The sequence below is a fragment of the Quercus lobata genome, chromosome 3, assembly GCF_001633185.2.
Source record: "Quercus lobata isolate SW786 chromosome 3, ValleyOak3.0 Primary Assembly, whole genome shotgun sequence".
Classification (NCBI taxonomy): Eukaryota; Viridiplantae; Streptophyta; class Magnoliopsida; order Fagales; family Fagaceae; genus Quercus; species Quercus lobata.
The window spans coordinates 49,586,993-49,608,166 of NC_044906.1; the positions used below are offsets into that span (position 1 = coordinate 49,586,993).

Genomic DNA, 21,174 nt, shown 5'->3' on the forward strand with positions numbered 1-21,174 from the left:
AACGTTTAACTTTTGGTTGATTTCGTGATAAAAGAGAAAAAAAAAATTTTATTGAAGTTTCCCATGCATTATAAATATTGCTAATAAACCCCAATTCCTATAAAAAAATAAAAATAAACCCCAATTAATTGTATTTATAAACCTAGACATACTTTGAAAAGAATTAATAATTCATTTAAAATAAACCAAATGCAAGAATTTCACATCTCCAGAAATCTGCACATACTTGCTGCAATCACAGATATCTTAAGTTTCAAACATGACCATTTTATTTTTTATAAATACAATAAAATTTTAGTTTTTGACATCTATTTTATTATAATAACATATATTTAGACGTTGCCATAAAAAAACATTGTAAATTTCATACGTGAAATTTTAAAATGATTCAAAGGTTAAAAAGTAAAAAAGAAATAAATTGTAATAAAAGAAATAAATTTTTGTGGTCTATGGGCCACCTGAAGAAGTACGTGGGACAAGCATCTAGCAGAACTCAGTTTTGCAGGTCCATTATGGAAGTTTCTTAATATTTTAATTAATTTTAATTTATGGGTTTTAATATTTAATTTTCATTTTAGATAAGATTCGTTGGCATTCTTTTTTTCTTTCTAAAAATTAATATAGGAGTAATTATAAAATTTTATTTTATTTTTTTAGTTTTTAATGCGACTGAGCGAGTGTCCTCATCGTCTCATGTCTGAGAAAAAATTGGAGGGAAATTTCAGAATGGGTCCCACTCCAGGAGTGCCTAGTAAGCGTGACAGAAGCATTTCTCAGATTAATTCACTTCGTCCACGCGCTTTCAAATGCGCGTGACACAAAAGCCCACTCTCTCAGGTCTCAGCTAATAAGCTTCTTACTATTTCAGTTCACGCGCCAGAAGGCGCGGTGGTGAGGATTGGTCTTCCCTTGTTTCTCATCGCCCTCCAAAAGGTAACCACTGCCAGAGAGACTCGATGAGCCTGTCTCTTTGATACCCGTTTCAAGCAACCTGAACGACACCGTTCCGAGTGGATTTCTTTTTACCAAGTAGTCAAATATTTATTTATTTATTCTATCTTTCCTCTAAAAAAAAAGGTTTTTATTTATTTACAAGAAAAGTTAATGGATGTTAACATGGATTTAAGAGATATTTTTGAAAGTTTTTTTTTTTTTTTTATAGGAAAAGAAAAAATAATTGATTTTATTTTACAATTTTATATATTTTCTATGAAAATAATATTAAAATATTTATAAAATGACTCGTTACAAATGTCGACACCCATTAACATTACTCTTTCTTTATTTATACAAGGAAGTGTTGTGTGGCATGATAGTCCATTTCTTATGCATGAGACATCAAAAAAATTCAATAGATTATGATAGACTTAACTTGTGAGTTGAGACTTTCAAGTAAGTTTATAACAATTACTTCAAGTTTATTGAGTTCATTAAATCTAAAAAAAGACTATTTTTAAGCAATATTGATCAATCTGATTACATACAGCCTATAATTTCACAACTTACTAACTTAAGCAATTGTGAGTAATCATAAAAAATGGTGATCCATATAATCAGTAATGGATAGATTGTGTCTATCACTTACTCTTCGCATCAGTTAACAAATTGTGAAATTAGATTTGTGCTTAGATTTTATACATGTCTCTATAATTATTCTTACTCATAATAATTAGAAAAAGAAAGCTAAAAAAGTTTTTTAAAAAAAAAAAAAAAAATTAAAAAAAGAAAAAGAAGTGGGGGTGAAGAAGATACAGAAAAAGGCACTCTGTGTTTTCACTTTTATCTGTGTCCGTGCCTGTCTATCTCTCTCTCTCTCTCTCTCTCTCTCTCATACACTCGCACAAACACATGGTTTCGACATTTTCAGGTTTTAATGGAAATTTCCTAATCTATTCAATTCCCAAGACTTTTTTTCACTCATAAACACTTCCTCTAATGTGTTAAGTTCCGCTAATCCAAACAAACCTCACGTTTTCTTGGCTTGCTCTTCCTAGGGTTTCCTATTTTGCTCATTCATTCCTTTTTTGCCTACTCTTCTTCTAGGGTTTTGGAAACCTAAATATATTAAACTTTAAAAAGAAAAAAAAATAATTTTGGAGCTCCCAATACTTTTTTTTTTTTTTTTTTTTCCTTACTGCAAGTGGTGTGGAATTGATGAAAATCGAGTTTACATAGATTTGGGAGCTGATTTTTTTTTCTTTAAATATTTGTTCCTTTGGGAGTGAAATGCGAGATCTCGTTCGGATTTCACGGTTCGTGTTGATTGTTATGAGATTTGATTAAACTTCAGCTTTTGCGAAGATCGAGCTGCTTCGAGTATGTTTAATTAATAATTTCTGAAAATAAGAGCAAGAATCGCGGTCTCAGAAAAAATGCATTTCGCAAAGCTCGACGACTCTCCTATGTTTCGCAAGCAGGTAATCTCTATGCATGTTCAGCTTAATCGTCTTGAACTGTATAGTTGATAAAGAGAAAAATTTCAATGCTCTGTTTGGTTGCTGGGGAAATTTAGGGAAAGAAACTAAACTTTAGGAGATTTTTAAAAAAAAAAAACTTAATTGACGGTTGGTTGAGCTGGCATCTTTTATTTTTCTCAGTGATTTTTTAGTTAATTAGTTATTTATATTTTGTGTTAGCCTTAAAAGTTTAGATTTAAGGAAAGTTTATTTAGCGAGCAGATATGAGTGTATGAGAATTATTGTCACTGTCTATTATATTTTCTAACTTGTTGGACAGTTTATGAAAAATTAGATTTTCACTTTTTTTTTTTTTTTTTTTTTCAGTTAATAAATACTTTAATGCTAACTTGTTTGTTTAGGATGACACTGGTACTTGTTTGAAGCTAAGAGTCTGTTTGAGTCATACAAATCGATTGGGATTTGGGACTGACTTATGTGTTAAGTGGGTCTTAGAAACCTCGGTGCCATCTTTAGGGGTTTGTATTGTTGCACACTAGAAGTCTGCTCATGAGCATGAGCATAAACTACTTAGCCCAACAAGGGTGAATGCCCCTGAATTACCGGGAAATTGGTTCTGGCGGGTGGGGTCAGTTGCTGTAGGTTTTACTTGCTAGAAGCGAGTCCAATGGGCTACTTTTATTAAAAAAAAAAAAAAAAAGAAAAACAAAATTGTTGCACACTAGAAGTTCATTGCTAAGGCGCCAAATTGGTAATTAAATGTCCCTGTTGAAATGATATCTGCCTATGGATAACATATGTATCTGCTGATTTGCTTTTTTCTGTGGTTGAAAGTTGGTGTGTTTCAATGCTATTGTACTCATGTTTGATAAGCTGCTTTGAATTATTGTGGCTTATTGATGAGTTCTTGGTAAACAGATACAAAGCTTGGAGGAAAGTGCTGAATCATTAAGGGAGAGAAGTCTGAGGTTTTACAAAGGATGTCGGAAATACACGTATGTCTACGCTCATGCGTTTCTAAGTTATTCCTTGACTATTAAATTCAAGATCTAATTCCACTCTGTGGAAAGTTCTGAGTATATAATTTGTAGCTATTACTGGTGTTTTTAATTACATTGTTGACAATGTAAATTAGAATTAAAACATTGATTTCATTTGGCACCACGAAAAAGAAGTAAAGCCATTTTTCCAATGACCACTCCTGGTGTTTATTGCTGCACAAAGTTGGTCTTTGTGGGGGATTCTAATTGCATGCGTTTTTCCTCTCACAGTGAAGGACTTGGCGAGGGGTATGATGGAGACATAGCATTTGCAAGTGCACTAGAAACTTTTGGTGGAGGACATAATGATCCCATTAGCGTGGCTTTTGGAGGTATGTCAATTGTTATGCTGGAAGTTATTTTATCTATGCTTCTTTGTGTCATTGGAGATTTTTAAGCATCTATTATCTCCTTTTTATTGTTCTACTGTTAATTACCTAGTATTATGTTTGTCAAACATAACTTTCTGGGGTGTCCTAATTACTTATTTATTCCCATTTACAAGGTTTGGATTTTAAACTTTATGACTGGGATATTCCTGGTATTAATGGCTTTCAAAATGCAGATAGTTTTCACTGAAATTTTTTTTATTGAGTTTCTACCTACTTCTACAGGCCCTGTTATGACCAAATTTACCATTGCCTTGAGAGAAATTGGAACATACAAGGAAGTTCTTCGGTCCCAGGTGAAAAATTTTGATTTATTATTTTCAGAACTTGTAATTCTTTGTTTTTTTTGGTTGCTTTATCCTAATGGTTTCTTCTTAAATCAAGCTAGTCTTGCTATGACTGCCATTGTGAGATTATGAATTGAATACTTTTTCTTTAAGAAACTTTAATACTAGCTCCTGCACGTGCTTCTTGATTATATTTCCAACTGGTCTGGCTCGCAGTGAACTAAATTTTAATCCTATCTCCTCAATAAATTTGAGCAATCTGGGAGAACTATTCCCCCCCCCAAAAAAATTTCATCTTATTTTTTGTTTCTCCTTCAATAGATTATTTGTTGCATATTCTTTTGGTTAGTGACAGGCTGTAATCTTGTTCACTTATTTTGTTTATTTCCCCCCCCCCCCCCCCCCCCTCAGGTTGAGCATATGCTAAACGACAGATTACTGCAGTTTGTCAATATTGATTTGCATGAGGTTAAGGTACTGTGAATTGCTTCATTTTTATTGCATATTATAAATAACCCTTTATGAACTATCGATTGGATATGGTTTTAGGTACAACAACAGAAGCTTTGGTGTTTAAAACTTTAAATGCAATCTTATTTTACTAATTGATTAATTCTTATTATAAGGGGCCTTGATCTATCCATTGCCTCCATCACTTATGGCATGAGTATTAGTGTTGTCACATCTACATGATTGTTGGCCACTTGGATAGCATTTTTCTCTCCATTCTAGGAGGTGGGAGGTATATTGTCTCCCACTGGCGAGGATGAAGAGATTTTTTCTTCCTTACATTTTTCTTCCATAAAGTAGTGGACATCACTAAAGTTGACTTGAAAATTTAGAGTTAATTCTATTCATTTATGAATAATCTTGAATGCAAGGGAAGCTGTTTAGTTATGCTGCGCACTTTATAGATACACGTGCACATATCCACACTTGAAAATCTATGGGTCTTACTTCACTTGGGAAGCCTGTCGTCCATGCTATCTTTGCATTGCTTTTGATATTTACTGTTACAAAACAGTTTTAAGGGATCTTCTCTTAGTGCAGGAAGCACGGAAGCGTTTTGACAAGGCTAGTATTACTTATGACCAGGTGCGTCCCTTGTTTGAAATTCTTAGTAATTTTGTTGCTTCTACCTGATGCCATTTGCATGCATCTCAGGAAAAGCTTGTCATGTTATCCATTCCTTTAATAGAATTATATATTTTCATGTAGCATAAGGTTGGCTAAAAGTGATTCCTAATTATTATCTGCTACAACCCTTGCAGCATTGCTTTTTCATTATCTATTTGTCTTCTAAAGAATGAAACTTATAAGTTGTGGTTTGCAATTATCTTTTTTCAATTTCATTCTTGTATCTCGGATTTGCAGCAGCTTGCCTAAAGTTCCTATATACTGATGAATGAATCTGGATTGTGTGTATTGATTCAGCAACAAAAGCCTAAAACAGCTGTCTTCTTTCAATTATCTGACCATGGTTTTGGATATTTTATGGCTGTTTTGAGATGAATAACCTATGTAGAACTGATATGGAAGTAATGTTTACTGTCTTATAATGCTTGTAATGCTACAGGCTCGTGAAAAGTTTCTGTCATTGAGAAAAGGCACAAAGAGTGATGTCGCAATTCTTTTGGAGGAGGTATCATGCAGTATTAATTCTTAGTTTTCTAATCTGCATATTCGTATCTGTAGAATTGTCATAGTACTGGAAAGCTTCTATTCTTTAAATTCTAATATGGTTTGGAGGAATTCCAGGAGCTTCATAATGCAAGGTCTACATTTGAGCAAGCTCGTTTCAATTTGGTAAGTAAATTTGATGGTCATCTTGTTCTACCAAAAAATGAATCTTTCCATGACCTTTAAAATTCAACTACTTGCTGATGTGATAGTGACACCTAGGTTTTTTTAATTTTGGTTTCTGTATCCAGGTAACTGCTCTTTCTACTGTTGAAGCGAAAAAGAGGTTTGAATTTTTGGAAGCAGTCAGTGGGACCATGGATGCACATCTTCGTTACTTCAAACAGGTAGATCATGGATCACATAGCAGGGAATTTCTGCGCTTTTCATATGCGATGACAGATCTGTGCTTATCTTTAATTTTTTCTTTTGTGGCTACATGTAGGGGTATGAGTTGTTGCACCAAATGGAGCCATACATTAATCAGGTTTGTTATTTGCTTTTGGAAGCAAATGTGTTAATATCAGTCTTGTTGTCTATTACAATATTCTGATTTGGTTATTTTTTCTAAGTTGTGCTTTAATAACTTATTTTTCTTGGATTTGAAAGTACATCTTTAATATATAGCTACTGCTGTATTAGCAAAATGGAATAAACATTTTTAGGAATTGCCTGTCAAAAATAAAAGAAAACTTATGTTGTTGAAGTGGAGATTGTTGACGTACCAGGCCTGTGTGAATATGGCTCTAGGAGGTGCAGAATGGGTAGGAAAATTTTATGTGGCCAACCCAAAATAGTGGGGAATGGACTGGGGTTGAATTTGAGAGAATTCTTACATTTCTCATCTTAAATATTGTCTAGTTGTAGTTTATTATTGAAATTCCTGATTAAATGTTGTTTTGCAGGTCTTGACTTATGCGCAACAGTCAAGAGAAAGGTCTAACTATGAGCAGGCAGCTCTTAATGAAAAGATGCAAGAGTACAAGAGACAGGTGGATCGCGAGAGTAAGTGGTCTTCCAATGGTACAAATGGATCTCCTAATGGAGATGGTATACAAGCCATTGGTAGAAGTTCACACAAGATGATTGAGGCAGTTATGCAGTCTGCTGCAAAGGGAAAGGTTTATATTTATTCATATATCAAGAAACTCTTATCTATTAGACTTTTTTTTTTTTTTTTTTTTTTTTCAAATTACATTTTTGCATCTTTGTAGTTTTCTCTTTTTACATGTAATCCTATAAGAAATATCTTAGGTTCAAACCATTCGACAAGGTTATCTCTCAAAGCGGTCCTCAAACTTAAGGGGTGACTGGAAAAGAAGATTTTTTGTTCTTGATAGCCGGGGAATGCTGTATTACTATCGCAAGCAGTGCAGCAAATCATCTGTAAGTATTTTGTTTATAATATAATTTGGGCTGCATAGGGGTTGAAGTCAGTGCTTGACACCAACTTTTACCTTCCATGATATCTTCAAGGGCTCTGGCAGTCAACTTTCTGGTCAGAGGAATAGTTCTGAGCTGGGTTCTGGACTGCTGAGTCGGTGGCTTTCTAATCATTATCATGGTGGAGTACACGATGAGAAATCTGTTGCTCATCACACAGTGAACCTGCTTACATCGACAATCAAAGTTGATGCTGACCAGTCAGATCTGAGGTTTTGCTTCAGGATTATTTCACCAACAAAGAACTACACTTTGCAGGTTTGAGTTGAGGGGTAGCATGTCCTTGTGGCTTTTTTAGGTTTTCTTTTATAGACTTTATAATCTCAGAAACAAACTTTTTGCTGGATGATTCTGCCAAAAGGATGAACTGTTGACGGTTTATGTTTGGTAAAAGATCCTCAATAACAATTATTTGTGCTTGTCAGTGCAGGCAGAGAGTGCACTGGATCAAATGGATTGGATTGAAAAGATCACTGGGGTTATAGCATCATTACTTAGTTCTCAAGCTCCTGAGAGGGTAATTTTTGATAATTTTTTTTTTTTAATGATTGAGGCTAATTATGTTTATCATTGTTTTGATGATGGAAGTCCCACTACATTTCAGTGTCTGCCAGCTAGTCCCATGGGAAGCAGTCATCATCGGTCTGCGAGTGAGAGTAGTTCATTTGAAAGTTCTGATTTTGATCACGCTGCAGCTGAAGACTACACATCTGAGAGGAGCCTTACTACCGCACATCTTGAACGCCAAATAAGACACATGCAACCACAACGTTCCTGTGTAAAAAGTGAGAAGCCAATTGAGGTATTGCGAAGAGTATGTGGAAATGATAAATGTGCTGATTGTGGTGCTCCTGAACCAGACTGGGCATCATTAAATCTTGGTGTTCTTGTTTGTATTGAATGTTCTGGTGTTCACAGAAATCTTGGGGTACACATATCAAAGGTAAATTGTATGAGCTTGACTACATGTCCTTTTTATGTGTTCTCTCTATCGGCCATGTTTGCGTTGTTGGACAAGCATTGTTCTGCTGGCCAAAATTGTTCTCTTTGTAAACTGTGTATAAGGGTGCTCAATGATAAACATACCCGTAAAAATATAAATGAATTAAAAGTTCTTTCAGATATCATTAAATTTTTATAGATAAATTTCTATGCAAGAGTTATAGTGAACAGAATTGGATGATCCTAAAAATAAATTTGTGGCATGCTGGTTCATCTATTTTTTATTTATTTATGCCAACTAAAGTATGTTATAAGGAGCTTTGATGAAGTGGACAGCCTATTGCATGTGGAAATCCAGGACTTTATAGTATTGTTTTATTGCAGAAATTGCATGTAGGATTGGGGCTCACGCAGAATACTAATGTGCTTGCCCAAAACTAATAGTCTGGCTTCTTTTGTCATATTATTCTCAAAAGTTATGGAGCATTATAAAATTTAGATACAGGGCCCATAGAATTACAGTTTCTGAACTTGGTTTATCATGCTTCCATGATATATATCAAGCCTTGATTGCAACTACTTGGGCCATAATTTATATTGCCTGTCACTAGAGAACAGGCTTGCTCTATTCATTACCTCCCTATCAGTTTTTCTCCAACCATCTCCTTCCCTCCTTCAGCCCCTCCAAACGTTGTGTTAGTTTTCTTAGTTTTCTACATTTCTTGTTTTTTTTACTTTGCATTGATGGGCTCAAGATTCCTAGGAGTTATATCTTAGGATTTTGTCTGGCTTCATGTTGTATTTTATTCTAATGATATTAGTAAGGAGAATTAATATTATAAAATTAACTTTTGAATTATTGTGGGAAGTATGAACTGTTCAATAGAAGAATAATTCTTCTTCCAACTGGAAAACTTTCTGGCCTTCAAATCTGCAGTTGTAGAAATCTGTATTAATGCGATAACACAGGCATGCATTATCCCACATTTGGGTAAATGGAGCATTAAAGAGAAAATTGAGTATGTCATTTGGCAGGAATTCTATAGTCTTATTTATTTATTTATTTGAATGGTTTTCATGATTAATATCTTTTGTTTACAGTTGGGTAAGTTTTCATTTGGGTTGTGATGCTTGTTCAGTATGCTCATTTGGAGCACCTTTTGTTCTTGTGTTGACTGCTATTGCAGGTGAGGTCTCTTACACTGGATGTCAAAGTGTGGGATCCTTCTGTTATAAGTTTGTTTCAGTCCCTGGGTAATACCTTTGCCAACTCAGTCTGGGAGGAACTATTGCAATCTAGAAATGCCTTTCAGGTTGATCTCGTCTCCACAGGGTAAAAAATCTCCATAATGATTGAAACATGATTTTCTTCAACCTCACAGAAGTGTGTTAATGTTTTTTTACTAGTTGTGGCTAACATTCACATTATTTCTGTTGGTGAAGTTTGTACAAATCCGATAAACCGCAGCTGTTTTTTCTCAGTAAACCTAGTCATGCTGATTCTATATCAGTGAAAGAAAAGTTCATCCATGCAAAGGTGTGACAATGTATCCTATTATGGACTTTTTGTTTAAAGTCATTCTCTTCCACCCAAAGATAGTTGCATGTGGTTGTGGCTTAATGTATATGAAATATGTGCAATAATGGTGAATTATTTTCCCATGAAAGTCAAATAATTACGTCTTAAGCGTATGTTGTTACTGATAATATTTGCATAGACTGTGTGCATGCCTAGATGTAAGTTGTTTTATCTATCATGGAATTCTTTATAGGGAAAATTACATTTTAAACTCTACGGTTTAGAGGGTGTAACAAATTAAACTTTTTAGTTTCAAAAGTAACAAATTAAACCTTGGGCCATTAAGTGGAATGGCATTCTGTTTGGGGTTCAGTATCAGCTGTGGGTTTGATTTATTACTTTTTGAAACGTCAGGGTTTAATTTGTTTCTTTTGAAACTACACTTTGATTTGTTACACCCCTAAATTATAGGGGTTAAAATAAAATTTTATTTATGTTTAGATTTAAAAGGATTACTGGTTAGTTTTTAAGCCATCAGCTCCAACCAATTGTTAATCTCATAGAACTGGAAAGATAAGAAAATAGTCAGATGTTTGATTCACTTTTAAGATGTTAATAAGAGTAGTATAACACTATGGTTCAGCTTGTATTTTTGGTTTCTACTTGATGATTTGTTTGAGATGAAATCATCCAAAATAAGTGCTGTAGATGTTTCAGAATTGCATAAATAATTCTGTCTCTTGATTCCATATAATCCAGGTGAGGTTCATCTGAGTTATTTAGTAGTTCAATGAATCAAGGACCTGACTACTTGTGACTTCTGTTTGTGGGTGGGTGGGGTGAGAGAGAGAGTTGAGCAACAACAGGGATTCGATTAGACTATTTGGGTTCTGTGCTGATGCCTTTGAAGGTTATTGATGTTTTTCTATTGGAAGGGTTTGTTTGGACAGGCATAGTAATGGACCAGTGTGGGATTCTTTTCCATGTATAATGTGGACTATTTGGAGGGAAAGGAACAATAGGACCTTAATTGTGTTGAGTCACACTTCAGCTTTGATCTTTTTCTTGAGATCATTGTATGAGTGATGCTTGCTTTGGTCTTCATCCAGTTTTATTTTTTCTTTTTAAATATATATATATATATATATATATTTACAGATTTTATACCCAAGATTAATTTTAAATGTATCCTTTTGGTGAACCTTTTATATACATTCTATGTACTTAAGGCATCTCCTCTTTTTTAAACATTTTTTTTTATTTACTTGTAAAAAGGGGGGAGTGGATTAGATTTTTCTCACTCTCTAGACAAAGTATAGAGTATAGATAATCAACTAGAGCAATCCTAAATAGGGCCAAAACAGGGGGGGGAGGGAGGGGGGGGGGGGTGGGGGGTTGGGACACCTCAGCCTGAGAAGTGATAACCCAGACAAAAGAAATTCAAAATACATATTGCATGCTGTTCTTTTATCTGAAAATCTCCCATCAGTCTCCAAGATGCAATATTGATATTGAAAATTCTCAAACGTATCCATTTGTTTGGATTACTAATCTCAGTTTCCATATGCTACTTGCTAAGTGTTTTTTATTTTTTTTATTTTTTTTTATTTTATAAAATAATAATAATAATTATTATTTTAATGTAAACAATGGCGTTACTTGCCAAGTTTTTCAGACTGCTGTGGAAATGTTGAAGTGACATGTTTTCTTTTGATCACAGTATGCAGAAAAGCTTTTTGTTCGGAGGCCAAAAGACAACCAATATCCTCATTTAGTGGCACAACAAATATGGGAGGGTGTGCGTGCTAATGACAAGAAAGCTGTATACCGTCACATTGTTAATTCTGAAGCAGATGTGAATGCTGTATATGAGCAAACATCTTGTGGATCTTCCTTAACCCTTGCCAAAGTAATGCTATTGCATGAGCAGGCAGGCCTTGATCACAGCTCTAGCTGCTTAATGGGGGATTCATTGGAAAGGTCCTCTACTAGTTCTACAAACCTGGCTGGTACGTGTGAAGGCCATACCTTGGAGGATCTGGATGGGTGCACACTGCTTCACCTCGCTTGTGAAACTGCAGACATAGGCATGATAGAACTCCTCCTACAGTATGGTGCAAATATAAATGCAACTGATTCAAGAAGTCAAACGCCACTCCACCGTTGCATTCTCAGAGGTAGAAATGCATATGTGAAATTGCTTCTAACAAGGTAACTTTATGATATTTGCTTTTAGGTCTTTTTTTTTTTGGGTGTGGGGGTGGGGTGTGATGTTGGTGGCTTAATAATCCATGCTACATCTTGGTTATAGTTGCAGTTTACTTTTTACAGGTTTTCTTAGATTCCCAATCTTTCTAAATTTGAATTTATGAATGGATGTTATTCATTTAGCTCATATGGATCTGATTCCATTTAGGGATTTTTCATTTCATTTTATTGTTTTAACTATTTTTCCACTATTAATAAAATGAAACTGAAGGGTTTCCAATGCATTTGTAGGGGAGCAGATCCACGAGCTATAAATGTGGAAGGTAAAAACCCTTATGAGGTAGCATTAGAGTCAAACTTTGACGATAATGAGATCCTTACTTTATTAGCAGACTCAAATGGATAAAATTCTCAAACAAGAAATACTGAAGGCCAAAAATACATTGAAGCTGGGTAGTCTAAGAGAAATATATGGTGGTATTGCATTTTGTATAATAATATTTCATAAATTTGATAGCTGGTTATCCATTGAAGAAAATGTCACTTGTGTTTTTTGAGGATTTAGAGGAGTGGTAGGTTGGTGTGCCTGCCCCATGGGCATATGTTTAAAATCAGTCCCCGGGTTTGTAATTTAAGATGGCGCCTTTGGTCTGAGTCAAGTCGAGCACCAGTAGCCCTCAGCCAAGGGCTTTGTAATGTCATGTTTTTGTTTATTAAGTTTGTTTGCTTCCTTTTTGGTGAAGCTGTGTTGATTTGACTTACCAAAAAAGAAGCTATGATGATTTAGTTTAGTGCATTGTGTATTTGTACATTGGTTTCGATTAGTGAAAGCTTTGTTATGGCTGTAACTCTTGGATCCAAATATTTTACTTTGTGCATAGGTCTTCGAAGTTGGTCAGCCTCTACACAAACGGTGTGTTGTATTAATGTAGACAATAGCAAAGTTCATTTTTATTGTCATGTTATGAACGAACTATGGGGATGTTTGGTTTGCTGTAACGTAATGAACATTACATCCATATTACCGTAATGTAAATATTATGGCGTTTGGTTCATTTATTTGCATGCTTCATTACGGTAATGTAAGATTACCAAAAATTTTCATTGCCATAAATTATGGTAATGTCATTACTTTATTAAATGGTGGTAATCTCATGTTACCTATTGATTGGAATGTAATAATTTATTCAATTGGAAAAATTGTCTATTCTAATCAATTTTAATTACAAAAATGTCCTAACTTGAAATTTCAAACCCTAAATTGCCCCTCTGTTCCTCTTGCCAAATTCAAACCCTTTCTCTCTAAGCAAATTCAATCCTAGTTTGGTGCTCAACTAGGCCCCCGTCGTCAACGTCAACTCTGACTAAATATTGGCGTGATCTTTGTATGGCTTTGACAAATGCTACTCCTTTACTTGGCTGGTCAAGAGCGCATTGAATCCAGTAGGAGATCTTGCCCTTCATCAAGTTGGGGCTTGTGCTTGTGTTTCTTCCCTTTGCACTCATCGTCATCATTGTTGTCATCGTCATAAATCTAGTCAGAGTGGGGGTTCTAGCGAGTGGAGTGATGGCTAGGGTTAGAGCTTAAATTGAAAGAATTAAGGTTTTGCTAGGGATAGAGCTTAAATTGAAAGAATTAGGGTTTATTTGTTGTTGTTGTGGTGGTTTGAGAGATCAGTTTTGGAGATCTAAGTGAGAAAGGTGTCCCTTTTTCTTCGTCTTGTTTTGTTGCTGCATCATCATTGTCGAAGACCAAAGTTCACTTAGGATATCTTTTAAGTTTACAGGCGACCACTTTCTCTCGACGGAAGACATCTCTATTGATACTCGGAGAAGCCCTTAGCGTAGGGGCAACTAGCGGGAACAATCCCACCCAAACACAAGGGTGAACACTACTGGTGGACATGAAACTACCTAAGGGAGGACTACAACAATGGACTAATACAAAATAACACAACTTAATGAAAGGTAAACCAAAAGGGGACCCTGTAGGATCTAGCATAACCAAACAATGAAAGGTAAGGATATTTGAAGGAAGAGGGACTCGCTAGAGTACTTCACTAGAGAAAGAAAGGTCATTGGAAAGGTGTGGGGAAGATTAACGACAAGATCTCTGAGATTTTGATAAAGGCTGCAATTTTGGTGAAGGTTGATAAGAAAGAATGAAGTTTCAAATCAAAATCCCACTAAAAAATCACTTGAAGGAGATCAACATTCACATTGTTTCACAAGCCCAATAAGAAAACTACACAACACCAAATATATGCTAAAACATCTCTTCACATGAATGGAATGGTTAAAAACATGAGGCAGCGTGTAATTACAAAAACATCTTTGATGATTGGCATTTCGTAGCCTAACATATAAAGAAAAGAAAATTTTAATGAATGCCTTAAGGAAATATTTTTAAAAACTTTTTATGAGAAAAAAAAAAAAATTTACTATCTTGGAGCACACGGGCTTGTTCACAACTAAGAGTACGCCACATCTAAGTTTATGCCACTGATTGGTACACGTTCCTGAAATCTCCACACATCTCTTTGATCGGACATGTTCTAATGTCCTTAATTATGTGATATGGTTAAAATCACGGGACACATTGTAAGTGCCCTATATATATGTTCACCCTTATGCATAACATGTTACAAGAAAACAAAACACATATATTGAAAAGCATTACCGCAATGAGAGCAGAATTAAACATTAAAGTATCATTAGCTGACACCCCATTGATGTCAATTTTAAGCAATCTTGTGTTCTTTTTGTTTTTGTAGGTATTTCAAAGCCTGAATGAGATGCGCGGTCACTAATTTTGTTAATACACCCTTTTATCTATTTGTAGCCAACTTCCGTTTGTGGCTATGGTGAATTGGTGCTGAATAAACTTTGTACCTATTTTGTAGCTTAATAATTTTTAGTTAAAAAAAAAAAAAAAAAAAAACCAGAAGTAGAGGAATGGGAATAATGAATGAGATAAGAGCAGGGAAGTTTGTAAAGCTCATTATGAGATGGGTCGTTCATGGGTGTGGAAGTGGGACCCCTCACGTAATGTGTGAAAACTGTGGAGAAGGTTAGGCAAGACAACCATGCCACGTGAGCCTCAAGGAAGATCCGTAGAGGTATAAAGGAAAACAGTAACACTGTAAAAAGCTCTACATTAACAATTTAACATTCCCTGGCTCAAATCAAAAGCCTCCACAAGTGCACAAGTGTTGGCCTTTCACTTGTACCAAACCAAACACTAGAGTCTAGACTAGACCAGACTAACCCAGTGTTTGGTCCAAACACGACACGACGACGCGCACAAAAAACATAAAAAAAAGAAAAAGAAAAAAGAGACTACTACTACAAAAATTCTTTCAAATAGTTTTTATTTTTTAATAATTTTATTTATTTTTAGCAATGAAGGGGAAAAAGGAAAAGCCATTATTCGATGGAAAAAGAGAAAAACTTTACTAATCCCTGCGATAAGACAGTGGCATTTCTATAATCACAAAAAGCCACATAGCACAAATTCCCGTGGTTCCAAACCAACGCTCCAGATCATTTTCCAAAGCGAAGCAACGGCTAGGATTAACCACATATTCCTTGTTGCACACAGTTCGATGTGCTTCTTTCGGCCTCGTGATAGAGACGCGAGGAATGCCTCCGCCAATGTGGCACATAGGACCCCACTTTGTACGAGTTCCTCTGAAAGGCGGGAACCCAGTTTTGTCCATTGAGAGAGAGAGAGAAAGAGAGAGACTCACTCACTCTCACTGGTCACAAGCGGAGAGTGTGTGTGACACTGTGTGCCTCTGTGCCATGTCTTCTCAGACTGAGATAAAAATAGAGAGAGAGAGAGAGAGAGAGTGAGGTCTGGTCAAGTTTGATTGGGAATTTTGTTTGTTTGTACTTCGAAATTTCAAGGACAATCATGGTGGTAGGTGGTGTTTGTGAAGATAAGAAGTCGCCTTGTTTGGTTTTTTTTTTTACCGACTAACTAATGTCTGACTGAGACTATCCGCAATCTCAGCTCTTCATTATTTTAACTTTGAAAAATAGAAAGCAAGAAATTTCTGGGTCTTCTTGTAGATAGTTTAAGAGTGCAATTTCATGGGGTACTGTAGATTTTTGCAGACTCACGTTGGGGGTCAGATTCGTTGAAAATAAATAAAATTTTTTAGAAGAAGGTGGAATCAGTGACGAAATGATTCTTCACGTCTTTCTTGTGAAGATTTTTGGGTCAAAATTCGATTAGCACTTTGAAGCTTCTCTGATGGGTTTCCAAGAAAAAAAACAGAAATAGAACTGAAGAGTTTGAAGGTGGGATTTTTCTGTTCTTTTAATTTCACGCAAGTTTTATTCTTTTTGAGCCTCATGTAAAAAAATGAGAGAGAGAGAGAGAGAAAACTTATGCTTGTTTGAGATTTTTAAAGCTTCTAGGAAGCTTCAAATAGCTTTTCTTCACTTTGAACATGTTGTTTGTTTCCAATTTATGTGAGGCATATATAGCTTAAAAGCTCTCTCTTTCTCTTGGTTCTGAGAGTTTTGTTTGTGGGTTGTTTAGTAGTACAGCTAAAATGGCGTACTACTTTTGCAACAAGAAAATCTTTACCTTTGTTTTGCTGTTCATAAAACTCTGCTTTCACTTCACCACTGTGTACTGCCAAGAGAGAAAAGTTTCAAGGCCACCTGAATTCCAAAACGGGCTTAGAAGAATCTTTCTCAGCATTGCTTTAGGAGTACTAACCGGTTTGATTGGTTCACTTCTCTTCGCTCTCGTAGTCCGAAGCTTTGTCAGATACCTTAACCGAACACCAATTCTCAAAGGCCCTGTGTTGTTCTCCCCAGAAATTGCTCCTAAGACACTTCAATCTGCTCTCTCCAATGAAAATCGCTTACTGGGTTCAAGCCCAAGTGGGAAATACTACCGAACTGTGCTCGATAATGGGCTTGCAATCGCGGTCAAGAGGCTAGAACCGTTTCAAACTGGTTCACCAGAGAGAAAGTCTCTCAAGAGAAAGATACAGAAGGAGCTAGAAACACTTGCTAGTCTGAGACATAGGAACTTGATGAGTTTGAGGGCTTATGTTAGGGAACCAGGTGGGTTTTCTTTGGTTTATGATTATGTCCCAACTGGGAGTCTTGAGGATGCTATGAATAGAGTGAGAGATAATCAGTTGCAGCTGAGTTGGGAAGTGCGGCTTCGGATTGCGGTTGGGGTTGTTAAGGGGCTTCAGTATCTTCACTTTGAGCGTGACCCTTCTATTCTGCACTATAATTTGAAGCCTACTAATGTGATGTTGGGTGCTGAGTTTGAACCCAGGTTGGCGGATTGTGGATTGGCTAAGCTCATGCCTAATTTGGATAGGACCACCTCAGGTTATAGTGCTCCTGAGTGCTTCCAAAATCGCAGGTAATGAATACACTTTCATAGTTCATGCATTTCAAATAAAATTTTATTTTATTTTCTTGGGTGTATCAGCAAATCTTTATGTTATTGTTGTGACAAGCAGTTCAAATAATTAGCCCCAGTTTTGATGTTAGTCCTTTCTCTATTAATAAGGTTAATTTTGCTATTGGGTTTTTAAAATTTTGTTTCTTTAAACTCTCTACACCTCGATTAGTACCTGCTTTGATGTTTACCATTGAAATTACCAATTTAGATTCTGATAAGTGATAACTACACTGAATTTGAACTTGTATTGAGATTTTTATGATTTGTCTTGGGAGTTTCAAATTTTCACTAAAATTTAGTTTATCTAGTGGAATTTTGGAGGCATTATTGGTATGTATGCTTAGTTGATGCTATGAGGTATTTAGAGTGAGAACCTGTAATAAGCCATTACCCTATATTTTGGTTGCAATTGAGAATTAGTACAAGTTAGTTTGTTTTATATCAAACACATAACATCACATTGATGGTGGATATATATTGATTTCAAACAGGTATACCGATAAGAGCGACGTTTTCAGTTTTGGTATGATATTGGGTGTTTTATTAACTGGAAGAGACCCTACTGATCCATTCTTTGGAGAACCGGCTAGTGGGGGCAGTTTGGGACAGTGGCTTAGGCATTTGCAGCAGGCAGGGGAGGCAAGGGAAGCACTAGATAAGAGTATTCTAGGGGAAGAAGGAGAGGAAGATGAGATGTTAATGGCAGTGAGAATAGCTGTTGTATGCCTATCAGATATGCCTGCAGACAGGCCTTCTAGTGATGAGCTTGTTCACCTGCTAACCCAGCTGCACAGTTTTTGAAGGAAATGTAAGTAAAGCCTATTGAATCTTCAGTCTCTGTAGATTTTGAAAATTGGAATATTGGGAATTTTTACTTTCAGGGATCTAGTCTGCAATCCATGTGGAGTAACCTCTTTTACAAACTGTAAAGTGATAATGGTGTTGTAGGTGTGATTGCTGCATTTTGTATTGTTTAGCTTCTTGGCCTTTTTTTTTCCTCCAAAACCGTATGATTTTCATATGGTAGTTTGGTAGTATACGGTGGTCTGTACATAACTGATATTGTTAGTGAAGAAGCAGATATTCAAGAAAATGTCTGAGCCAAGAGGATCACTGTTTGATCAGATAATAATGCTGGGACATTTGCATTATCATGCTTTTTCATTTTTAATGATGGTGGGGTGTAGTTGGCTCAGCTGTCTTTATTGGACACAACTTTTTTGGAATCACGGGTCCTTTTAACTTAAAATTGGGCAATTCTCTCTTTATTTGCTGCCTTTTACTTTATTGCACTGAATTAGGAATTTTGGACCAGCTTAAAGATGGAATATGCTTAGGCCTTATAGGCAGCATTGAAATCCGAATTTTTTTTTATATGGTGTCATCCAATTGAAGGTTTGGAACTCTTCTAAGTTATAGGTGACTATGGAAGCAATACCAGAACTAGGTGATTTCTTTAGAATGCATTTGGAATGCTAGTCCTGCATGTCAAAATTGTATCTTTATGGGTTTTATTTGGCTCCCACAGCAATTGGGTGGAGTGCGATATTTTGTTACAACTTTGTGACACCTTCTTGGATTTTGTGCAAGATTGTTCTAGCTTATGTTCAACAGATGACAAAACTGAGAACTGCCAACATTTATGTCCTTGAATTGTAGTGCAGGTTAGGGTTTTCTTCAGTACAGGAACAGGTAATAATACATGTCAATAAGTTTTGAATTCATGCTTTCTCAGTTATAGGCAGGGACCAATAGTACACAGAACAAGGATTGAAGGAGAGAATGTGGGACACAATGCTTGCCTTCTGATTTTTCCTTTTGTATTTTTTTTTTTTTGGTTGAGTTAGAATAGCAAGTATTAATTTAGTTTCTCTTGCCTAAAGTGCATGACAAAAATTCATCCTCATGCGGTGTACATGCCTAGGGAGCATGAAAAGTCTGGAAAAAGGTGTGGGTGGGGATGCTGACTAGTCTGAGAAGTCATGCATCCGGGACCAAAAGTAGCATGCTCCAAAAGATTGAGTTTAAAAAGCGTGGGGAGCAAAATCTACTGTCAGTTATCCCTTACAGCTGTGAATTTGATTGCCCACCTCACCTCAAATGCCATTGTATAGCTCTCACAGTCTCATAATAATCTAGATAATTCAACACTATTGTCAGTAACTCGATGCCCCTTCTAAGCTTTGCCATGGCAGCAATGAATTATTGTAGTAGATCAGGCGGAATGGGTAATGGGGGGAAAGATAGAGCTGAGAGCAAGTTTTTAATTTTTGATCTCAAGTTTTTAATTTTGTCAATCTATTCTCCCCTGAATTTATAAAATTGTTTCACTTTAATGTCCCTGAATTGTACTAGCAATGTAAATCATTCATTCTACAATGTAAACTAATAATTTTCCTAAAACTTTTGTCGATCTCTATTATTTATCATTGTTATTTTGGACAATAACGGAGTCAAGAAAAGTGGACAATTGTTGATGAAACTTTGCTTGTTTATAAACTAATTTGATTATAAATTAATTAGACAATCATTGAATGGAGGGAGTAGAACCTATTTTGAGAGAGCAAGCAAGCAGTGAGAATGTGAATTGAGTCTTGTATGCCAGGAAATTGAACTTGGTTATAGAGGTGAAATTCGAAGTTTTATCAACAGTTTCCTATTTTCTATCTTTCTTTATTGCCCAAAATAACGAAGATGGTTAGAAATAGTTTCATAAACTTAGACTTTAATTGAAGATGGTTAGAAAAGTTTCATAAACTTGAGACTTTAATTGAAGCAGTTTCGGAAGTTTGAAACTTTAATTGAAAAAATTGAAAACATGGTATAAAGTCTTGGTTCCATGTAATTTTCTAAAATTATAATTAATGAGTAATCCATTCAATTTTTAAATTTAACTAAAAAAAAAAATTAATTCTTAGAGTTTACCCTAAAAGGCATCATAGAGCTTTTGAAACTTAAGATCAATCCAAAAATATTTATTGTGAAAAAAAAACTAAATTTTTCTTAGGGGGAAAAATGGTAGCTCACATGGGTAAAACAAAAAAAATCCTAAATTGGCTCGTTATTGAAAGGCAATGCGGGTGGTGGCTAAGTTGAGGCCCTGCTCATCATTTTGAATTACGTTTTTTTTTTTATTTATTTTTATTTTTTTATTTTATTTTAATTTTTAATTATATATATATATATATATATATAAAATTTTTAAAATTTTAAAAAAAAAATCCAAAATCAGTTTGACCAAGATAATATGAGTAATTTATATCGGTCAAGAGATGGTCTTACCATAGGTATGCATACATAGGAACATCTTAATTACTTTTAATTGGTCCTCCAAAAGATTAATTCATATTAGTCCAAATAATGAAAAATAGAAGACATGCAAGCACAAGAAAATCCCAAGATGGTTTGCAATTTCTTGAATTAATTTAATAGCTGTTTTATCTTGTTAAACAATGTAATTTGTGGGGCTCAGGCCTATTTTTACATTGGGGCCTAAGGCCCGAGCCAAGGAGGGATATAGCCGAGAACGTATAATAAAAGTCCAAGTAATCTTGAGACATAGCCGAGGATGATTCTGTTCTCGACATTTCCAAGGTTCTCCTGAAAGAAAGGGCAAGAACGGTATAGGAACAGTTTTGGGAAAAACCTAAAATATCTATGTTGATAGAGAAAGGATCGCTGGACAGTATGCCGACCAAGGACAAAGGGAAAGTTGCCATTATTACCATTGAATACTCTGCACCTGACAGAACCATGCTCTTCAGCTTTTACAACCACCCCTAACCACTTTGGGTATGGGCTGATGGGAC

General features: G+C 35.4%; 2 protein-coding genes across 2 annotated transcripts; both read left to right on the forward strand.

The window, feature by feature from the left end:
- The first annotated feature begins 1,764 nt into the window (after positions 1 to 1,764).
- Positions 1,765 to 12,984, forward strand: LOC115982053 (ADP-ribosylation factor GTPase-activating protein AGD3). The gene is made up of 19 exons (XM_031104543.1): positions 1,765 to 2,417; positions 3,336 to 3,412; positions 3,689 to 3,789; positions 4,072 to 4,142; positions 4,545 to 4,607; positions 5,184 to 5,228; positions 5,710 to 5,775; positions 5,892 to 5,939; positions 6,065 to 6,160; positions 6,259 to 6,300; positions 6,719 to 6,934; positions 7,068 to 7,199; positions 7,290 to 7,514; positions 7,687 to 7,773; positions 7,861 to 8,199; positions 9,386 to 9,531; positions 9,642 to 9,735; positions 11,438 to 11,928; positions 12,217 to 12,984. The coding sequence occupies exons 1-19, from the start codon at positions 2,373 to 2,375 to the stop codon at positions 12,329 to 12,331; spliced, it is 2,499 nt and encodes an 832-aa protein (XP_030960403.1). The 5' UTR covers positions 1,765 to 2,372; the 3' UTR covers positions 12,332 to 12,984.
- A 2,426-nt stretch (positions 12,985 to 15,410) lies between these two features.
- Positions 15,411 to 18,489, forward strand: LOC115982054 (inactive leucine-rich repeat receptor-like protein kinase CORYNE). The gene is made up of 2 exons (XM_031104544.1): positions 15,411 to 17,323; positions 17,857 to 18,489. Exons 1-2 carry the CDS (start codon positions 16,488 to 16,490, stop codon positions 18,164 to 18,166), a joined length of 1,146 nt encoding a protein of 381 aa, XP_030960404.1. The 5' UTR covers positions 15,411 to 16,487; the 3' UTR covers positions 18,167 to 18,489.
- The last annotated feature ends 2,685 nt before the right edge of the window (positions 18,490 to 21,174 follow it).